The 21,916-nt window shown below is 41.1% G+C and overlaps 1 protein-coding gene across 5 annotated transcripts in view; it reads left to right on the forward strand.

Moving 5' to 3' along the window:
• CABIN1 (calcineurin binding protein 1) overlaps window positions 1-21,916 on the forward strand; it is a 108,198-nt gene that overhangs the window by 51,400 nt on the left and 34,882 nt on the right. For 3 of the 5 annotated variants that reach the window (XM_075275483.1, XM_075275492.1, XM_075275508.1), the window contains exons 27-30: window positions 4,271-4,447; window positions 5,371-5,699; window positions 12,406-12,477; window positions 18,133-18,246. In XM_075275483.1, the coding sequence (XP_075131584.1) occupies window positions 4,271-4,447; window positions 5,371-5,699; window positions 12,406-12,477; window positions 18,133-18,246 (692 nt within the window). The remainder of the gene's footprint in view (window positions 1-4,270; window positions 4,448-5,370; window positions 5,700-12,405; window positions 12,478-18,132; window positions 18,247-21,916) is intronic. The other 2 variants (XM_075275500.1, XM_075275516.1) reach the window with 1 other exon arrangement.

Below are 21,916 nucleotides of genomic sequence, written 5' to 3' on the forward strand. Positions count from 1 at the left end.
ACAATGGAAAGATACCACCTCAATGACAAATGTTGCTGAGCTGGGCAATACAATTCTATACTGCTGGAAATTGTCACCTGCAAACTTGGCCTCTGTTATCCCACTATGCCTGAGTGTATTGCTGTGCATCTTTCACAAAAGGACCCAAAGCTGTGCCTTACCTTTTGTTCTTTGCCTCCCTGCTTTAACCTCTTGCTTCCGAGCTTAGCCGTCTTGTACTGAGTGATAGAAGTTACATGTATGTTAACTGTGATATCATATAGCTTTATGTGTTATTAGTTAGTAATGATATTTATGTATAAGTTTTGAGTATATCATGATCTTATCTTATAGGACAAGATATAAAAATTTGTTTTGCATGTTAAAGTTGGCTTACATTTCTGATATAAATCTGTATATATTACAGTTTATCTACTACACCAATTAAATTTAACCTTAAAGTGGATCTTTCACCACCTCCACCAAGCCCAGCTCTTTACATCTTTTAATAGGCCCTGATACTGGAACAGTTGACAACAACAATAGGTGCTGTTTGGTTGGCGGTGTCAAGCAGTAGCAGACAAGGGGCGTATGAGACTGAGCTCCAACACTGGCTGCCTCTGATTGGAGCTCTGAATCGTACCCCTTGCCTCTTCCTGCCTGACACTGCCCTCCTGACGGAATGTAAATGGCTTATCAAGGAGTGGGGGCTAGAGAAAAATTCCAACTGCGATGGAACCAGTGGAGTGGCGCCTATTAACAGATGTTGAGAACTGGAGTTGGTGGTGATCGTAAAAGGTCCTCCTTTTATAAGAGTTCAGATCTGTAAGTTGAGAAGTGGGGCCTCAATGGATCACACTTGTCTTTCTGGCACATCCCACAGATGGTCATTTGAAATGAACTCTGGGGAATTTAAAGGTAAAGCGGTCTCATTGAACTCTGTCGTGTTCTTACAACCATTTCTGAACAATTCTGCAGTGTGGCAGGGCACACTATCCTGTTGAAAGAGGCCACTGTCATGTTGACACAATGGAGTACAGTTGGTCTGCAATAGTGTTAAAGTTGATGGTACATGTCAACGTTTCCCAACTGAGCATTGCCTAAAGAATCACTCAGCTTGCCCTCTTCTCATAGTGCATCTTGGGGCCATCTTTTTCCCAGGCAAGCAATGCACACCCATCGGGCCATCCACCTAATATAAAAGAAACTATGACTCAGGCTATCATGGTCTAGTTTTAATGCGTATATGCCCATTGTACTTTTTGAGATATACAGCAGTAAGCATGGCCATTTTGACTAGTCACATTCTTTTCACCCAGTTTTTCTGCTTTCAGAAAGTAACCGTTTAAGGGGTTGTCCTGTTACAGACACTTATCCCCTATCCACGTGCTTGGTCCCCCTAGTGATCAGGAGAACGGGACATCAATAGTCCCCCTAAGACCTCCTTGCGAATGGAGTGATAAATGCGCTTGCAAGATCATTGCTCTATTCAATTCCATGGGTTTGCGGGAGCGTTACAGTCCTGGAAGGCCCATAGAAGTGAATGGAGCGCCAGTCAAGCAAGGCATTATCGCGTTATGCACAAGGAGGACTTAGTGATTAGGAGGGTGGGGGACCAAAAGTCCCCCTGAAGGACCCAGCGATCAGGCCCACAGTGATTGGACACTGTCTTGTGGATAGAGGATATGTGTCCATAGCGGCACAACTCCTTTAACTTATTATTATTTAATATATCCCATCCCTTGAGAGGACCTATTGTTACAAGATTATCAATGTTATTCACATGACCAGTTCATGGTTTTAATGTAATGGCTGATTGGTGTATTCTTTTGCAGTCTATTCTTCTCCAAAAATATCGCAAACATACAGAACTTAGTTGTATTGTATATAAGCTGAATGCATGCTTTACACATAAATCTTTCTGCCAAAGCGCAATGAGTCTTTTAAGGCGGATAAGTGACAGCTTATTCGAGCACATTTAGTGCACACATCAGCATATGTCACTTTTAGCCTACATCCTTCACCTGGGAGATGTCTCCCTTCAGTTACAGGTAACCTAAAACCTCTGTGTGTACTAGTACGTGCCCATGATGTGAAAATGTGGATCTTAGTTCTAAAACTTTTTTGATTCCGACCTTAACATTCAATTTGTTGCAATGTCTGGGCCTCACCAGCAAAGAAATACTACCGTGTTCCAGACTGATGCTGCTGTGCTGTACACATAATGCCCATAGTAGTACCAAATACCATATTGCAGCACAAAATACTTGCCCAGCGGTGCCAAATACCAGCTTCCAGTAGAAAATACCTCCCAGAAGAGCCTACACTGTACAGCGACCTGAGTCTTAGCAACTAGTGTTCTGTGCCTCACCATGTTCTGAAGTTATCTATTCCGATTCTCTTTCCTTGTATAGGTTACTGTTTAGTTTCCCTTTCACAGATACACTTTCCAGAAAGCACCCAAGTGGTGAAGTGGTGTAGTGCCTACCAATGCTAAATATGTTCTCTCACAAATCCCAACCTTTGTTAAAATTGGACCCATAAAAACCACTGTTATAATAGTCTCTTGACTATAAGCGGGGAATATGCAACCAACCTTTCTTTTATGGCAGGTTCTACAAGAGAAATGTCATTGCATGCCACCATTCAGATGAATGCTTGACCCTGAACAGCATTACATGAACTGATGAGCCATTTTCTTCCCTTGGGGTTGACGTCTTCCAACAGGCCATTGACCATGCACATAAGATTGTAGTGAAATCTGTATGTTTATAGAATGGTGAAGCAGATGTTAACTTGCACAATGTTATAAGACCTGCCAGTGATAGGTTATTCCCTTACATTAAATATATATGCTCAGTCAATACAAGCAAGGATATTTATGAGGGAGTCTCAAGAGAAAGCTATCTCTCAACGAATATTAAAAGAAAGTCTATTAGGCTCCCCAAAGCAATAAAAGTGCTGTGCTTGGATATGTAATAGGGGCAGAAACATACCTTTGTGACTAGAAACCAATGAAGCAATATAGAACTAATCATCTTTATGTATATGAAAATCAGCCAGCAAGGAGTAAGAGAGATGATCAGACTTGCCAAAAGACATCTGCAAAAATTAAGGCTCTCCTTTGGAATTGCCACCCAAGTCTGTTCAACCTCTGCTCATCATGGGTGTCTATAGGCAAATGTAGAAAATCAGGTCCACCCCCAGTGTACTTACAGGCTGCTAACCATAAAAAGATGATTATATCTGCATTGTTTCCTTAATTTATAGCCACAAAAGTATGTTACTACATGGCATTGTTACGTAAAGAAGCCTTTGGGAAAGTGCCTGAAAACAACATTGCACTTTTCAGAATGCGATTTATCAGAACAAACTGTGCAGGCGTGATTCCAGCCCGAAAAAAAATACTGTAAGATTTCAGCTCTGAAGCATAGAGAATGGTGATTGCAGCTCTAAGCGATGATGTAAACTGGTACTTAATATAGATAAGAAGTCTGTGAATACACTGCATTATTTATGTACATTTTAAAATGATGTTCTAGGTAGACATAGGCTTTAAGACATCACAAAGTACACTAAGTTCTGCCTATGACAGGGCCAGAGGTGAAATCACACCATAGAGAGAATTTCTGTGCAATGCATCATTCCCTTAGGTCCTTTATTGAGCAAAACACAGAGTATCATTTATGCCTGTGTCCCTTTAAGAATTATTAGCAGGTCAGTAGACCTTCAAAAGATATGCAGGTATGTATTATTTTTTCTGTAAATGTTTGTTGGAAAGAGAAGAATACAACTTCCCGCTAGTAACCTTCCTGTTACTCTTCCACACATTGTACATATCTTGTGATATGCCTGGAAATCATGAAATCTAGTAGAAGAGGAAGCATTAAGTGTAGTGCCTGTATCGTATGTGAGTGGTTTCTACCTTTTCTTTTGTGCATGTTATGTAGTTTTATATTTGAGCTGTGTCTTTATATACTGTAGCATATCAGAAATACAGTATTGTCTTTTGCCATGGAGCACAGTACTAAATATTCTGTCCATTCATCTAACAATCTATGTCCCATGTCTACCTAGGTCTTATAATATTGGATCTTATAATACTCTGTACCTAATGTAAGTGAAAATGCTTAACTTTGTGCTACTGGAGGATAACAGGTGATGTTGAAAGGATGTTTGTTGAGTGGTCCTTTCCTGTCCCTTGTCTTTTGCTGCTTATTGTTAATGCTTGCTGGTGGAGGGGTGTCTGCGATTTGGCTGTTTGACTCATGGTGTGTCTTCCTTCTCTCAGAACGCAGCCAGGACAGTATGGCAGTTGTCCTTTCAGACTGTAGCTCAACACAGGACACGTTCACCGAGCCAGCCAGCTCGCAGGACAGCACCAGGGGACTTTATCCGGAGAAAAAGCCCAATTACTCTCACAACATATCACAATACAGAGATGTTCAGCTAGTGGCAGAGGAGAAAGGTAATACCTTGTAAAGCGTCTGACTGTGTTGTCCAAACATCCAAAATCTTGTGAACGGGACATTTATTATCCACTTTGTCTGCCTCAATTGTTTTTTATGTATGATACATAAATTTACTTGAAAAAGATACGTATGTAGTTGAGGTAGATACATTTACATTTGGGCAGATTTTTTTGGCACCTCCTTTATCACGAGGAACACACCTCCTCATAAATGAGGCGCACGGCCATAATTGACGTAGATCTCCAGCATCATTTATGCCAGATTTCAGGTGTAAATGATTGTAAATCTGGCTCACCCCCAGGTCATCATTGCCATGCCCACTTTTTGGTAACAGAGAACTAAAAACCCTCATTTGCACAAAAATTGCTTCCTTTAATGAGATATATGCCAAAACTGAGTATACAAGTCATAGTAAATCTGTGCCATTTATTATAATCCCAGAGGTTCCCACATTTATTATAATCCCACAGTTTTTGATACTTATAAGAGTCCAAATAAAATATATCCCAATTGATTGTCCAGTAAAGTACATGTCCCCCGTCCCTGTGGAGCATTGCTGAATTATTGTGTATCAGACTGTCTCTCTTAGACCAATTCACTGGCCTCAATGTACCTGTACAGCCTAGCTCACAGCATTCACTCCACTGACTATAAGGCATTTTATGATTCACTTCCTATCCAGAACTCTAGCAGTATCTCGATGAGGGGTAATGTTCATTTTTAGGCACACTTTATTTTTCTTCAGTGTTGCTGAATCCCTCTTATGGTGAGAGGTAAGTTCACACCAAAAAAAACTTCCTGAGTCAGCAATATTGTTACAAGAATTCACTTTCAGAGAGATGTTATTATATCATTATTATGATTATTAGCAGAGCATATTGGTATTAAATATTCTGTCTTCTACACTCTAAACTTTCAGTAAGGACTGAAGAACATGCGGAACCCCCAGACACCCCCAGCTCAGTGGAGATGAAAGTTTCTTCTGAAGTACAGACTTCACCTACGTGCAGCACACCTATAAGATCTTTACCACCCCCTTTACCCTTAGGAGAGCCCAAAAAGAAACTAGAATCAACTGGAGATATGGCCGAGTACCCCCAGTGTCTACCAGAGGGTGCTGAAGAACAGCGCAAAGTCTTAATTGGGCAATGTATTACTGCCTTCAAGTTATGTCTAAGCCGATTTCCCCAGCACTACAAAAGTCTGTACAGGTTGGCTTACCTGTATACTTTCAGCCATACTCACCAGGTAAGATATACCAATCTCCATTTATGCAAGGCTTGTTAATACATAACTGGTGGTCATGGATGCTGCAGGGTTATAGTACAGGGCAGAAAAGAGAATAAAGGGTCCTAGTGGTGTTCTACTGAAAGAGACCACTCCTGATCAAGCCAACGATATTGAATCCCTTTAATATCTTGTTCCCCTGCATGAAGTCTATGATTTTCTTTTGGTTTGTTTGTAGTTCTCCTTCTTCAATTTGCTCTCCGTGGCAAGGAATCATTGTGAGGCAGTTCTTCCCTCTTTCTCAACATATGTATGTACCTGTTACATTTTAACTCATAAAATTTAGTTCTTTATTATAGGGTTAAAGCATTGTTTATTTCTAGAGATGAGTGAGTAGTATTCAGTCGAATACCTCGCTCCCATAGGAATGCGTGTAAGCTGCCGAACACCAAGGGGTTGAGCGCAGTTAATATTCGATGCGCTTAACCCCTTGCTGTTCGGCTGCTTACACGCATTCCTATGAGAGCGAGGTATTCGATTGAATACTACTCGGTCATCTCTATTTATTTCCCATGTGCACACAAGAAAAAGTTGTGCTAATACAATATACCATAAACCGTAATAGACATATCTTCTGCAATCATAATGTGCATGGTATGCTATGGAATTTGTGGCTGTCCTGGCATACTGAGACTTGTAGTTAAACAACAAAACAACATCTGAAGGGCTCTTTTACAAACACACTCATATACGCCTCTGTCTATCTCTATCTCTTTTATGTAGATAGACACCTGGCCTTATAAGATAGTGATGAAGTAATGGAAAAAGAATTAAGTAATTCTTATCCGGCATATCACAGCATAAGCAGTATTTGTCCAAGACAGACAGGTCCGTGATGTGATCCATGAACATGAAGCGGCCACCTGAAAGGTCCTAACACTATATTATGGTTCAGTGGTTGTCTTGATGAACTATGCCTATAATAACCCAGTTTGCACATTTGTGAAAATGGTTTTGTCCTCTTTATATGAAATGTTTGATGGTTTACTTACAAAAAGAGATATTTGGAAGCCTATAAATACATTGAAATTGCACAGAAGAAACATACAAATAAATTATACATCACATAGAAGAAATGCAGCTTTAGGGATTCAGAAAGCTTTGTTTATTTGCCTTTTCTAGATAGTTTTTATGTCTACCATTCATGCTGAGATGGCATGAATGATGGCATCATTCATTGATTTACCAAAGTTACACTGTCAATCTCCGATTAACATTCTGTCAGCAGCCAACTCATGACAGCAATTGACAGATATATTTATTTTTTTGACTAGTTTTCCTACGGTTTCAATACTTTTGCATAGCAGCAGTATGTTTGTAGTGATTCATCTTGTATATGGGATGGCAGACCCCTGGGAGCACAGCTATCCTCCCACAGTCTTGTCAAGCCGTGACACTGGAGTTAATACAGTCACTGCCTACACATTATATGAACTAGTAGTTCCAGTGAGAAGGGGGAGCATTGGACAAATTAACCTCTCTGCATACTGTATCTTACATGACTCACTGTATCCTTTCCTTTGTTTTCTTTACTAATAAATTCAACCTGGAATAGCATGTATGGAACATTTGTTGTATGTTTACAAGGGATTTTTTTAAATTCATTTTTTCCATTTTGTAAAGTGATGGTATATCACTAGTATTTTTATTACTTTGTTACAGGGCTCAGACCCTTACCAATCATATTCACCAATCCTGAGATTAAAAGGTCCGAGTCCTGTCTCCCTGCACGAAGGTGCTCCTGGTCTCCTGCTTGTGTAGGGTCGCCAGGATTCAGGTGCTTGAAATTGGAGCACCCCTTTAAAGTGTGTGTGTATGTATGTATGTGTATATATATATATATATATATATATATATATAGTGGCCTGTTAAGACAGGACTCAGGTGGTGTTATAGTCTACATAGTGAGGCACACTAGGGATGCTTTGAATATATTTTTCTTTTCCAGAGTTACTTTATTATAGAGCCTAAATGTTCACATTGTTACTGGACCCTATATTTTATTATCTAGTGCTCCAGACTAAAAAAAAACCAAAAAAACCTATTGGCGCTATTGGCTCCTAAACTGAAGAATTGAAAATGCAAAACAAATTTTTAGTCAACAAACCATATAATGCTCCTCAGTGGCCCCCCATACAGTATAATGATTCCCTCCCCCCACCACCTTAACATGTAATGCCCAGTGCCCCTACCCACGGTTTAATGCATGCATCAACCAGTATAATTCTCTACCTAGTGCTCCCCCCACCCCGTGGATGTATAATGATCCCAAACACACAGTTCAATTCTTTCCCAGTGGCATTTCAGAAGGACATAACTTGCTCTCCCTGTCTCTCCTCCCCCCCAAAGTATATAAGATACTCCCCAGTGGCCTCCACGCTTTTTATAATCTTTTCCCTAGTATCCCCCCAGTATATATAATGTTCTTCCTTGTTGACCCCCTCAATATGTATAATGGTCCCCACATTGCCCTCCTCCCTTTCCCCACATTGTTTATAAAGCTCTTCCCAATGGCCCCAGCAGTATATATAATGCTCTCTCCAGTGTCCCCCAGAGTAAGGCCCCCCCCCCTTGACTACCCCACCACAGTATATATTTATGCTCTCCCCAGTGTTATCTCCAACAGTGTGTGCGTGCGTGTATGTAGATAGATATATTATTTATAATGCCCACCACAACCAAGGTATATATTAGGCTTCCCTGTGACACCCACACTTTATGTCCAGTGACCCCCATATATCAGTTGTGACACATAGGCAAGTATTACCTTTTAAATTTGCCTAACAGAGCTCTTTATAGTTCTCATGCTCTTGTCTCCAGCTCAATGCAGCAGGCCTGTGTCAAGCTGCAGTTATCACTAGCAGCTGCTTGAATGGTGGAGCAGGAAGCTGAGGTTTTCCTGCTTCGACATTTGCAACAGTCCCCTGCAACAGAGCTAACTCTTAGTCTTCCCTTCCCGGGGCAGTCCTCATCACAGCATTTGAGGGTATCTTCAGATGCAGTCATGAAAACAATCCAAGTTCTTGAAATTTGACGTAATGATGAACTGTTGTTTCTCTTTACTTATTTGAGTGGTTGTTGGAATTTCATCTTGCTTATGACACCAGAAGTACTGTTTTTTTGTCTTAAAATGTCAGGATATAAAATTCCCCCATCCCTCGACGTCTCCGCTTCCCTGCTTCATACAACATCCTGGCCATACACCATACACCTAGTGAAAAAACAGTGTACAGATTTCTGCTCTCTATACAGAACCAAGGAAAAGATTAAAGGAGCGCGGTATTCCATTTAATAATGACATATCTTTGTTTACAGCTGAATTCCATATATGTTCCTTAATAGTTTCCATGTTGTCAATATCCTATTAATATTATAAATGTGTGAGTTTGTGGGTTTGTGTGTTTGGATGTTTGCATGTTCGGATGTTTGTTCCTCAATCATGGAAAAACCGCTCGACCGATTTGGCTGAAATTTTCCACAAACATAGTCATTACACTCGATTAAACAATAGGCTACTTTTCGTCACAATAGCGCACATACGTTTGTGCCAGGACCCCCACAAAACCCAAACTCACACCACCATCTCTGCAATCTCACACACTTTGGACCATAGCAAGCCACAAAATTCATATTGCCCTCTACAGCCTAGCCCCTAACCCCACACAATCACATATACATATACTTTACCACTTTGCCCCTCACCTTAACGATACTCCAGGAGGCTCTCTTTAACGCTCCGGAGCAGCCATGTTTGCCGACCCCCACCACTCTGACAATCCGCAACACCGCCCACCCATGTCAATACCCCTAGGCGGTCTAATAAATGCAAAAAAAAAAGTGTAAAAAAAGTAAAAAAAATATAAAAAAAATAAATAAAAAGGATAAAAAATTCAAATCACCCCCCTTTCCCTAGAACACATATAAAAGTAGTTAAAAACTGTGCAACACATACATGTTAGGTATCCGCACGTCCTAAATCGCCCGTTCTACAAAGTTATACAAATATTTTTCCTGTTCGGTAAACGCCGTAGCGGGAAAAATGGTCAAAAGTGCCAAACCGCCATTTTTTCACTGTTTTGATTCTGATAAAAATTTGAATAAAAAGTGATCAAAGCAATAACATTTCCCGAAAATGGTAGAACTACAAAGTACACCCGTTCCCGCAAAAAAAGACGCCCTATACATCCCCGTACACGGACGTATAAAAAAGTTACGGCTGTCGGAATATGGCGACTTTTCAAAAAATAATTTTTTAACACAGTTTTGGATTTTTTTTAAGGGGTCAAAATGTAAATAAAACCATATAAATTTGGTATCCCCGGAATCGTAACGAAGCACAGAATACAGGGGACATGTCATTTTGGTTGCACAGTGAACGCCGTAAAACCAAAGCCCGTAAGAAAGTCGCAGAAATGCATTTTTTCTTCAAATCCACCCCATTCTGAATTTTTTCCCTGCTTCCCAGTACATTATATAGAATAAATAATGGTAGCATCATGAAGAAAAATTTGTCCCAGGAAAAATTAAGACCTCATATGGCTCTGGGAGCGGAGAAATAAAAAAGTTATGGGGTTTAGAAGGAGGGGAGTCAAAAACGAAAATCAAAAAATGCCATCGGCGGGAAAGGGTTAACTTCAAATACTTCTGTCCCAAAGTCACTATGTAAAGTTTCTCACAACACCGTATAGCAGCTCAAATACAAATTAGCTTCAACACAAAAGTCTCACGTATTCTCTGAATTACAGCAAAAACAAGATACAAAGTTACATTTCATATCCCATACCTTATACACAGTACGAAAACCTTACCCGCGCCTGTATATACCCACTTCTACAATCACCGCAGACGAAGTCTCGGGTACCAGCTAGTGAATCCATAATGTAGAAAATAAGATAAAAATTAGAACAAAACGTAAAATGAAAAGGTGTGTCTAGACTTGTGTCTACCCTAAGGGGCTGTTCACACATAGGAATTTGACGCTGCATCCTACTCAATTTTGCTGTGGATGTGTCACAGAGTCTATGGCTAGAGACTCCCTGCTCATTAGGCACATTCAAGTGGGCCTAATCTGCAGCAGAAAACCATGATGAAATGCTGATGCGGATAGCCAGCGGCCATAAAATGAACAGGACTTCCTCTTCTTTTTCCTCCATATTTCAAGATCTGGAATTCGCCATGCCATTATAGCAGATATCTGGAAGGGGCTTTCCCATGAACATAACCAGATTTAAATTTATAGACAATTATTAGTTAAAAATTTTTGCAGATATAAATAATTTTAAATTTTGTGGAGTTTTAAAGATTTTCTCTAACTATCTTAGTGGTGACAGTCTGATCGGTTGCCAATGGATACATCCGTGAATGCAGGTACTTTCTGTGGTCTGAGACTTGTCAGATATGCAGCCACGATTTCCATATTGTGGACTGGTTACCTGGCAGTTGCCTGCATAAGAAGATAATCCGGCCATAATACGGAAATCATGGCTGCGTTTCTGAGTATAGAACGTTCCTGGATTTATGGTTGTATCCATTGGCACAGATCAAGACAACAGACTGTCATCACTATGTTTAGGGAAAATCATTAAAACTATGCAATTTTGTCAATTACAACTGTTTACAATCTTAAATATAGTTTTATTAATGGAAAAACCCCCTTAATTAAATTAGTGTAAAAGTACATGTTCTGTGTATAATAGAACTATATGCGTGTGTCTTCAGTGCTGTTTGTGTAGGTTTGCAACAGTTTTGTGTGGATGTGTGTGTGTGTATACATAGTGCCTGTAGCAGGAATGTTTGTGTATTTGTGCGTATTGTGGGAAAGGTAGCAATGGAGCAGACCCAACCAGTCAGGCACAAAATGAGCAAAATAAAATGCAGCCTTAGCTTTAGGCTAAATAATGTCAAACAAAACCCTGCTCGTCTGAGCACTAACTAAACAATAAAGTGTTAACTGTACGTATGGCTTACTACCAACCACACGAGAAACAAAACCAGTGCAATAAACGTTCACCAGACTTTGTGTGCCATGACAGACCCAAGCACTTTGTCTCTCCCAGGATCTTCTCTGCAATGCAAGCTCTGCAGCCTTTTATGGCCCAGTAACGAGCCCAGGACCCACGCCTGGGCTGAGGCTACTCAATACCCAACCTGGACCACAGATATATCAGGAATCTGGGACTGATCTATTAGGACTCCAGCGCTCTGCTTGTCACCTTCTCACAATATGTAGTTAGTCTGTCCTATGTGTGCATCAGGAACAGGATGCTAGCTAATAACCCCCTTTATCTAGCCTGTAATACAATACCAAGTACCACCACATGTCTTCTAGTCAGAAGTGGCTTACAGTGTGAAAAATAAGGGCATGTTATAAATACAACAATTTAATACCTATATTAATAAGAAATAAGGAAATGATGGGTACCATTTATTAATGAAACGTGGATCTAGTCAAAATGATCTTGTTGCTTGGATCATAGTGCTCTTTTGAAGGTCAATTGATATTTCAGTTTTCTTCAAAAAGCACCCTTTACCTTACCACTTTGGTTGTGATAGAAATTTCTGAGTAGCGCTAAAGAAGTTTGGAGTCTTGAGAAAGCCTCAGAGCCTCTTCATATTGAAATAGAAAATGTCAGAATAGGATATTATGTGGTTACATTACTCCTTTTAGATGTGGTATGTCAAAATCATTCTTGGAGAATCTAAGTCAGGTCTACAACCCTACTCCAGAGCTTATAAACTAGTAAGAGTATGTTTTAGGACCAAGTACACACTGCCGTTACAGATGTATGAATTTAGCCTTTACATGTCTGTAGAATAAATGTTTTGCAGTGATAGCGGCTAAACACCAGGAATGTATGTGGTTATGACGCGGTTTGTTGTAAAGCTGCAGCTAAATCCATGTGTGTTTCCATTGTTTTGCCATGATGCTGTCAGTTGTGCTGTACCATTGCAGTGACATGTGAAATGTACTGCAAATATTTGATCACCTTGCACCCCAATTGCCTAGTCCTTAGCCTTAGCTCCCAAACTTCTCCATCTTATCCCTCCATCACAACTAGAAACAGAAATTCACCATGTACTTTTAGTCACAGCAAAGCTTCACCAAACCACAGCTAACTCCTTGTAGTCACTGCAAGGTTTCAGCCCAACTTGCTCTGTACACACAATAGTCGCACCTGGACTGCACCCCTTAGTTCAGCCCTGGCCAAACCAAATTGACAGTACAGTAACTTATTGTGAATAGCACTTTACACTGCTGTAGATCAACTGTTTGATCTAGAGTCAAGCTAAGCATGATTAGTATGCAAGTACTCCCTGCCAATCATGGTCGCACACATGTCTACACTCTCCTGAACCAGACATTTAAGGCCGGGTTCACACTGGGGTTTTTTGGTCCGGAAACTCCACTTCGGATTAGGCCCAATGAATGAGCCAAGTCGGGAGTGTCTTCAGGGGGAAGAATGATCATGTTGCTTCTTTTTTTTTGGAAAGCACTTCATGCCTTAATTTACAAGATGAATTTTCCTAAAAAGAAACCAATGAAAATTGCTACAATAACGACAAGAAGTGATGCTTTGATCTTTCAACAAACAGCTCCCGGAAAAAAGAACTGACCGGCTCCCATTGATTTCAATGAGAGCTGTCTTTTTGGTCAGGATTTTGAGGCAAATTCAGCCTCAAACTACTGACCAAAAAAACTCCATGTGAACTCAGCCTAACGCTAGGTTCACACCTGCGTTCGGCACTCCGTTCTGTGGTTTCTGTCTTCTGCATGCAAGAAGACGGAAACCACAGACCGGGTCTGGCCGTGAGCGGTGGTGAGCGTTTTATGCTCTCCGCCGCGAAACCGTTTTTTTTAATCCGGACACAGAGTACTGCATGTCCGACTCTGTGTCTGGATTTAAAAAAAAAACGGTTTTGAATGAATGAATGAATGAATGGGTGAGGAGAGTCCTGTAGGTTTCCGTATCCTGCCTCTGTTTTGTGCAGGAAAAGGAAACCTGCAGAATGGAGACCGAGCGCAGATGTGAACGAGCCCTAAGGGCCCGTTCACACGGGCACAGAGGGGCTGATTATGGCGCGGAGTCCACGTCATAATCCGCCCCCTCACAATGGTGGTCTATGGAGACTGCTAGCGTTCTTTTTTCCGGTAGCGGCAACATGTGAGAAGTGAGCTGCCCTTTCTTCAGGTGGATTCCTCGCGACATCAACCTCCGGAGCTGGTCCATTCATTTGAGCCTACTCCGGAGCGAGAAGCCGCGACTGTCTGAAGCCACGACAGTCGTAGCAGGCGGATTTTGGCCCAAGAGTGACGCGGCTCCCTGCGTCACTCTCTGTGCCTAAATCCGCCCTTCCGCTCCCTCTATGAACTAACCCTAAAGGTGCCCATACAAGTAGCAATAAGGTGCCCATACAAGTAGCAATAGGAAGATCAAGTTTCACAGTGGTTGAATATGCTTGAGGGAGGTGGTAGACTCCATTTAAGGTGGCATAGGCTGTGTACCTATTTGTTTTATATGTATAGAGTTGGTCCTGCTTGATCACTAGTCCCATCACTTATGAGAATGTTGTTAAATGTTGATTCAAGGATATTCAGCTATCTTAGCCCTAGTGGAATGGGGAAATAGGAGGACACCGCAGCGCTGATGTACAACATGCTTCACCAGTTTTGCTGGCAGCTTGAATGTGTGCGATAGTTTAAGGCATGCAGCAATATTTCTGTGTGTGGGTTCATTGTAGTGTGTCTGGATGTTTGCTGTGCAAATGCTTTGGCCGACATACTGTACACAGTTTATTATTTGACGCTGCTTTGTTTTGGTAACAGAAGTACATCACTAGGCCAGTATTAAGGACTGTGTGTGCAGCTTCTCCTGAGATGGTAGGAAGATTGAGGAATGTACGGCATTGCTAATAAGCTCCAGTAGGTAGAGCCCAGGGGCCAGAGACTGTTGTGAGACTAAGCTTAGATTTCAGCCTGCTATAGTGGCCTGACAGCAAGTGCAAATCCAGGTTACCAGTCTTTTAGATTTTATTTTCACTTTCACAATTTAATAAAAGGAAAAGAGGTGTCATTGTTTTTGTGATATAGTCATAATGTAGTAAAATGATAGTTATCTATATTTATACAGTGCCAGCATATTCATGGGAAACGTGCAAAAATAAGAGAGACAGGAAATACACTGCATTGAGACTATTCATATCTGCATTTGGGGCTCCATCACATATTCTGTCACATTTGGCAATAAAAATCGTTATATTTTTCTGGTAAAATGATGGACACCATGATTGATAAAACAGACCATAGTATGAATCATTGGGGTCTGTCAGGCATCCATAACACTTTGAATTTGGTGGGAGGTTTTTTGGCCGCTATGACTAAACAGGGAAATACAATTTGCAACACAGAATGAGGGGGATACAGTTAAGACTGGCATTCTGTGCACCAGTCCTAGTCAAGCCTTTGCCTGGTGTAAGATGTTCCTAAATTATGACAATTCTCTGGGTTTGATGTATCATACATGGTTTATTTCTAATAGCCCATAAATAATGTTTTTAACGTTCCCTTATGTTAAGAAGCCATCACAGCTGACATATACCAGTCTGTATGGTGTCCTGTAAATGACAGGATTATTACTGCACGATATAAGAATCTGTCAGGCAAAAATGAGAGTGTAAACAGTGCAACAGAACAGAAATCTACAGTGGGGCAAAAAAGTATTTAGTCAGTCACCAATAATGCAAGTTCCACCACTTAAAAAGATGAGAGGCGTCTGTAATTTACATCATAGGTAGACCTCAACTATGAGAGACAAAATGAGAAAATAAATCCAGAAAATCACATTGTCTGATTTTGTAAGAATTTATTTGCAAATTATGGTGGAAAATAAGTATTTGGTCAGTAACAAAATTTCATCTCAATACTTTGTTATATATCCTTTGTTGGCAATGACAGAGGTCAAACGTTTTCTGTAAGTCTTCACAAGGTTGGCACACACTGTTGTTGGTATGTTGGCCCATTCCTCCATGCAGATCTCCTCTAGAGCAGTGATGTTTTGGGGCTGTCGCTTGGCAACACGGACTTTCAACTCCCTCCAAAGGTTTTCTATAGGGTTGAGATCTGGAGACTGGCTAGGCCACTCCAGGACCTTGAAATGCTTCTTACAAAGCCACTCCTTCGTTGCCCTGGCGGTGTGCTTTGGATCATTGTTATGTTGAAAGACCCAGCCACGTTTCATCTTCAATGCCCTTGCTGATGGAAGGAGGTTTGCACTCAAAATCTCACGATACATGGCCCCATTCATTCTTTCATGTACCCGGATCAGTCGTCCTGGCCCCTTTGCAGAGAAACAGCCCCAAAGCATGATGTTTCCACCCCCATGCTTTACAGTAGGTATGGTGTTTGATGGATGCAACTCAGTATTCTTTTTCCTCCAAACACGAAAAGTTGTGTTTCTACCAAACAGTTCCAGTTTGGTTTCATCAGACCATAGGACATTCTCCCAATACTCTTCTGGATCATCCAAATGCTCTCTAGCAAACTTCAGACGGGCCCGGACATGTACTGGTTTAAGCAGTGGGACACGTCTGGCACTGCAGGATCTGAGTCCCTGGCGGCGTAGTATGTTACTGATGGTAGGCTTTGTTACATTGGTCCCAGCTCTCTGCAGTTCATTCACTAGGTCCCCCCGCGTGGTTCTGGGATTTTTGCTCACCGTTCTTGTGATCATTTTGACCCCACGGGGTGTGATTTTGCATGGAGCCCCAGATCGAGGGAGATTATCAGTGGTCTTGTATGTCTTCCATTTTCTAATTATTGCTCCCACAGTTGATTTCTTCAATCCAAGCTGGTTGCCTATTGCAGATTCAGTCTTCCCAGCCTGGTGCAGGGCTACAATTTTGTTTCTGGTGTCCTTTGACAGCTCTTTGGTCTTCACCATAGTGGAGTTTGGAGTCTGATTGTTTGAGGGTGTGCACAGGTGTCTCTTTATACTGATAACAAGTTTAAACAGGTGCCATTACTACAGGTAATGAGTGGAGGAAAGAGGAGACTCTTGAAGAAGAAGTTACAGGTCTGTGAGAGCCAGAAATCTTGATTGTTTGTAGGTGACCAAATACTTATTTTCCACCATAATTTGCAAATAAATTCTTACAAAATCAGACAATGTGATTTTCTGGATTTGTTTTCTCATATTGTCTCTCATAGTTGAGGTCTACCTATGATGTAAATTACAGACGCCTCTCATCTTTTTAAGTGGTGGAACTTGCACTATTGGTGACTGACTAAATACTTTTTTGCCCCACTGTATATTACGTTCATTTTAATATTATGTTTTGAATACTTGATCTCTTTATGTATTTTATAGGATGCCAAATATTTTATACGTGTGTGTATATTTTTATTTGTGCTATGTCTAGCTGATTTGGAATTATAATGGTTTTCCATTGTTATATAAGTAAAGCTTCATCTTTCTACTTTCTGATATACGTCAGGTGTCAAGCTGACAGTGAACATACTTGTTTACATCCCATATACAGGCACAATATTTCTTGCAGATGGGAGGTAGATAGTATTGTATTCTACACAGTCCTCTGTAGGGCCTCATTTACATTACGAAGTATTGCAGCCAATACTGTCCCCTGTTGGAAGCCAGACCATATTCTCCCTGGAAGAACGGGACCTTTGTAATTAGGGGAGAATACATTAAGCAAGCTTATTGTGAAGTAAGGAGGCATGAATGTGGACATAGTGTGAATGAGGCCTATGCCCAAACTAGGATGGTAAATGGTACTTGTATGTTGTAGCGAACTATCAGGATGGGGATGTAATGTATTGTGAAAGGATGCCACCAGATAGACCACAACCAGAGAGCTTACCATGGCCATTAATTGTCATAGAAAGTGGTGTAACGTGTCATCATTATTATACAGTCTTCATGTCTTAGTAACAGAAACTGCAAAAAGTATTCCCCTTCAGGCTCCATAATGATTTTTTGTTCATGCGTTCTGTTTGCTAGGCCTGTTGCTTGGCAATAAGCGCTGCAGCCAGCAGGTGACTACGTTGGCCTTCTATGCTCCTGTGGAGAAGAGCATAGCCACCCACTATGCGGCAGAAGTGCGTATTGCTGATGCATCCTCACTACTGCTGCCCCCTCCATTTCTTTATTCCCTGAGGGAGTTTTCTGTCACCTTCTTATTCATATCCACCTATGACTCGAGCCAAACAAGCCAGCACCTCACACCAGTCCCCATAAAACCTATTTGTCACCATGACATGTGTTTGGTGGTGTCCGTAGAAGTGTAGACTAGATAGCGAGCTCTTCCTATGGATCTGTATGTACGCACGGCGTATCCCCACAGAAACCTCCCTGCCTCATCCTGCCTCTTGTCTCCACAGAACTTGCAGTGGGCCAGAGACGTGTTGCTAGGCAGCAGTATCCCGTGGCAGCAGCTGAAGCACATGCCAGCACAGGGGCTCTTCTACGAGAGGAACAAGACCAATTTCTTCAATGTAAGTTCTGCGCATCGGAACGGGCGGACGCAATGTAAATGTGTGGAGGAGTGGGCTCATTTGGTACCTCAGCCATAGGTGTGAAAATGCCCACAATTTCATGACGTATTATGCTTGTAAAGGCAGATTTATGAAAGGGTCTAAAAGCAACAATCACAGCAAGGTTTTCATTTCTTTATTGCTATTGGCAACAAAGGTAGTTTTAGCTTTTAGACACTTTCATATATCTACCCTATTATTTTCATCAATAGAAGATAGCTGGTGCCATGGACTGAATAGCAGAAGCAGCCAGCAGTAAAGCACATGGTCCGCTTTAGATACGGCCTGGCTGGGACCAGGATGAAGGCCTACATGTGCTTCTGCTTAGCCATACTTATACTGGGATGCCAAGAGATGTATCAGAAATGTTAGGCATTATACTATAGTTTCAGCAGTGTTGTAAGTGTTATGGGTTTTCATGTATGCATCTGCTTTGCTTACTATTGTACTGATCCTCCTGTAATCTACATCTATATAGTCCAGCTTCATCCACAACTACTGCATTGGAAATGGCTAGTTGATGGTGTCTCCGGTGACAAAATTATTGACTGTTTCTAGGACAACCCCCTGAATTGCAAGCAATAGCTCTGAATCACGGTAGAGCTTAACTCCTCATTGGATCACTTGGAAAGGGATGGAGTCTGATAATTATCACTATTATAATAGGTGCATGTTAGGGAACTGTTAACAGGATCCCCCTGAATGAGTAAGGCTGTGTTCACATTTGCAGCATAACAGAAGCTATGACGCCTTGCTGAATCTGTCTTGCAATTAATGTACAATGGGGTCCGTCATTTTGACGGCAAGAATATCATGAGACCCAGGAATATTCTTGCTGTCAAATTTGAGAGAATTGCAGACACAGCACAGATGTGAACAAAGCCTTACTTGGTATGAAATTCTGTCCTTTTAAAGAGAGTCTGCCTCGTGTCTTTGGCATGAAGTTTCGAGTTCCTCAGAAATTGTGCTCACTCAGCCGCACAGTCTATGTGTTTCATCAGCCCTGGAAATGCTTCTAAGATGTTGGCTTTAGTGTAAGCCTTCTGTTGTAGATTTTATTGAGAGTAAATTTATTTTAGTCTAGGGTTTTGGAGCATATGTCTGCATTGGGATCTTCAGTACTACAGTTTAAATATTTTTGTGTAAACCCACTAATAAGTCATAATTGTAATCTACTTATCTGCATTTTATCTGTGGGAAACAGCAGTGCAGGACTATGTAAGTCTGATGGCACCAACTGGCTGCACTGGTGGTGAAGCTGGCACAGGAGAAGCACGATGCTTCCATTTTGTATAAGTTAATGGATGAATCTGAGAAACTTTCTAAAATGTCTCCCAAGGCTATGATCATGCTCTTTGCTTCCTATTGAAAACTCGACAAGCAGAGGTGAGCAGCCCCTGGGAACAAATAGTAGTAGACCATAGTTTGATAATCACGACTCTAGACCAGTGGTGAAGCTAGTCAGGGCTTACTAAGCATTGTGGTTTCACACCAATTTCAGGGCCACAGGTTTACCAGCTTCAGTAAACTCCATATTCTAAAGTCGACTGCATTGATTGGCTGCACCACCCTGATGACACCAGGCGATGCCAATAACCTGCAAGTTTTACACCACCTGTGAGACATCCTTGTTGGACAGTTGATCGGCACTGAAACAATATTTTCCCTGAATAATGGGCAGCAAATGGCACCTTAAGCCACTGCCAGACATCTCTAGTGGCTACTTATCCTCCCAGACAAAAAAAAAGTTCCAGCAGCTCCATCTTTCTTTACTGCTACATTTGCTGTTGGGGAAAGTCAGAGTAACCCCTCTTCCTGCCTACTTTAGTCTAATGAGTATTCTCATCTGATGAAGGGCTGCAGGTTGGTTCTGTCTCATTGGATAAACAAACTTGTCAGTGTTTTCACACTGTCCATTTAAGACCAGCATGTTATGGCTGAAGGTCTGCTCGCTTAGGATAACTGGTAAAAGTACAGAGGGAAATAACATTGCATATGCATGGCCTTCCTTATCTTGTCCTCATCTTGCAAAGCAGCCTATATTCCGCAGCTATGATCACAATTCTGAAACTTTTCCTTATGGAAACAATAACATTTGTCTTAAACTGGACAATCCCTTTAAATGTTTTTCATGATGTCATGCAGTCTTTTCACGTTGCCAGATTATGAGGGACATCATACACACTGTATGACAACAAAAGTCTCTTATTACAGCAAATAGACCTTTATCCAACAAAGGCAACACATTTGAGTACAGTACGTGTATAGAAATGGTAGGCCCAGGACACAACGCCAAGTGTTTGCTAGGTAATGTGAATTAGACAGAGCATTAAGTAAATATTACATCACATTTAATATACAACATAAAGACTTTAAGATTAAAAATAACATTTTGTGTACAGCAAATTTGTGAACTATAAAACCGAGAATATACTGATTTTACTTAATTTATTAATTTAGTCGTCTTCTGATTAGTATCTTCATGCAGTTCAGAGCCAGAATCGGGATTATCAGGTGCCGGACTAAAGACAAAAAAGTTTAATATTCGATATAGGTAATGTGCCGTATTGCTGTCTGTATTACTTTCTTGAAGTGGTTTTCTAATCGTTTTATATATTGATAAATCCTTAAAATAGATCATCAGCAGTAAATCATTGGAGGTCCAACTCTTGGTGCTCCTGCTGATCAGCTGAGTGATTGGGCCATAGTACTTGAGGGAGCGCTGTAGCCTCTTCTTCTTCTTCTATCAGTTATGTGGTCCTTCTGCAACTCAGCCCCATTTCATTAAATAGTACTCGGCTACAGTGCCAGGTATGGCACTGGGTTTGTATCCAGTCAAAAGACTGGGGTGCTCAGCCCCTTCACTCAATTGAACAGCAGGGTTTGCAGGGGTGTGGACATCACCAATCTGGTATTGAAGGCCTATTATAATAATAGGCCGCCAATATTAAAGACTCGGAAACCCTCTTTAGGCTGAGGCCATACTTTGCATTAAAACTAAATTTTTTTGTTGAAGATTTTGCTGCAGTGTTTGAGTCATAAATAATTACAGTTCCTTTTAAATACATTTTTGGCGTTGGCTCAAAATTCTGCAGCAAAATCTGCAACAAAAAACACGGCTTTTCTGCAAACTGGCCTCAACATCACAATTTTTGTAACAGGTTTCCATTCTGCTTTTTAGCTTAGGGGTCTCTGCTTATATTCGGGTTGGCTTATACTCGAGTATATATGGTACTTCTACTTCCTGCTGCATCCACCTCTACAGTGGTGCTTTTCCAAAAAAAAAACGTATAGACATGGGTGGCACTACTCACACAGAGATATACATCTGTACAGGAGACAAAAAAAACGCTGAATGTGGTGGTGCTCTAAGTCCAGAACAAAGTGTGATATGAAAAAATGAAAAGAGATTGCTTGGCACTCACCAAAAGTAGCGTAAAAGGTTGGAAACTTTATTGAAGAATGTCCATACAAAGTTTAAAAGCGGGAGGAGGCACGCTCAGCAACCGGGCGACAGCTGTTTCGTATACAAGATATACTTTTTCAAGCTTTCAACGAGCTTGAAAAAGTATATCTTGTATACGAAACAGCTGTCGCCCGGTTGCTGAGCGTGCCTCCTCCCGCTTTTAAA

Source organism: Leptodactylus fuscus, chromosome 1 (genome assembly GCF_031893055.1).
Source record: "Leptodactylus fuscus isolate aLepFus1 chromosome 1, aLepFus1.hap2, whole genome shotgun sequence".
NCBI lineage: Eukaryota > Metazoa > Chordata > Amphibia > Anura > Leptodactylidae > Leptodactylus > Leptodactylus fuscus.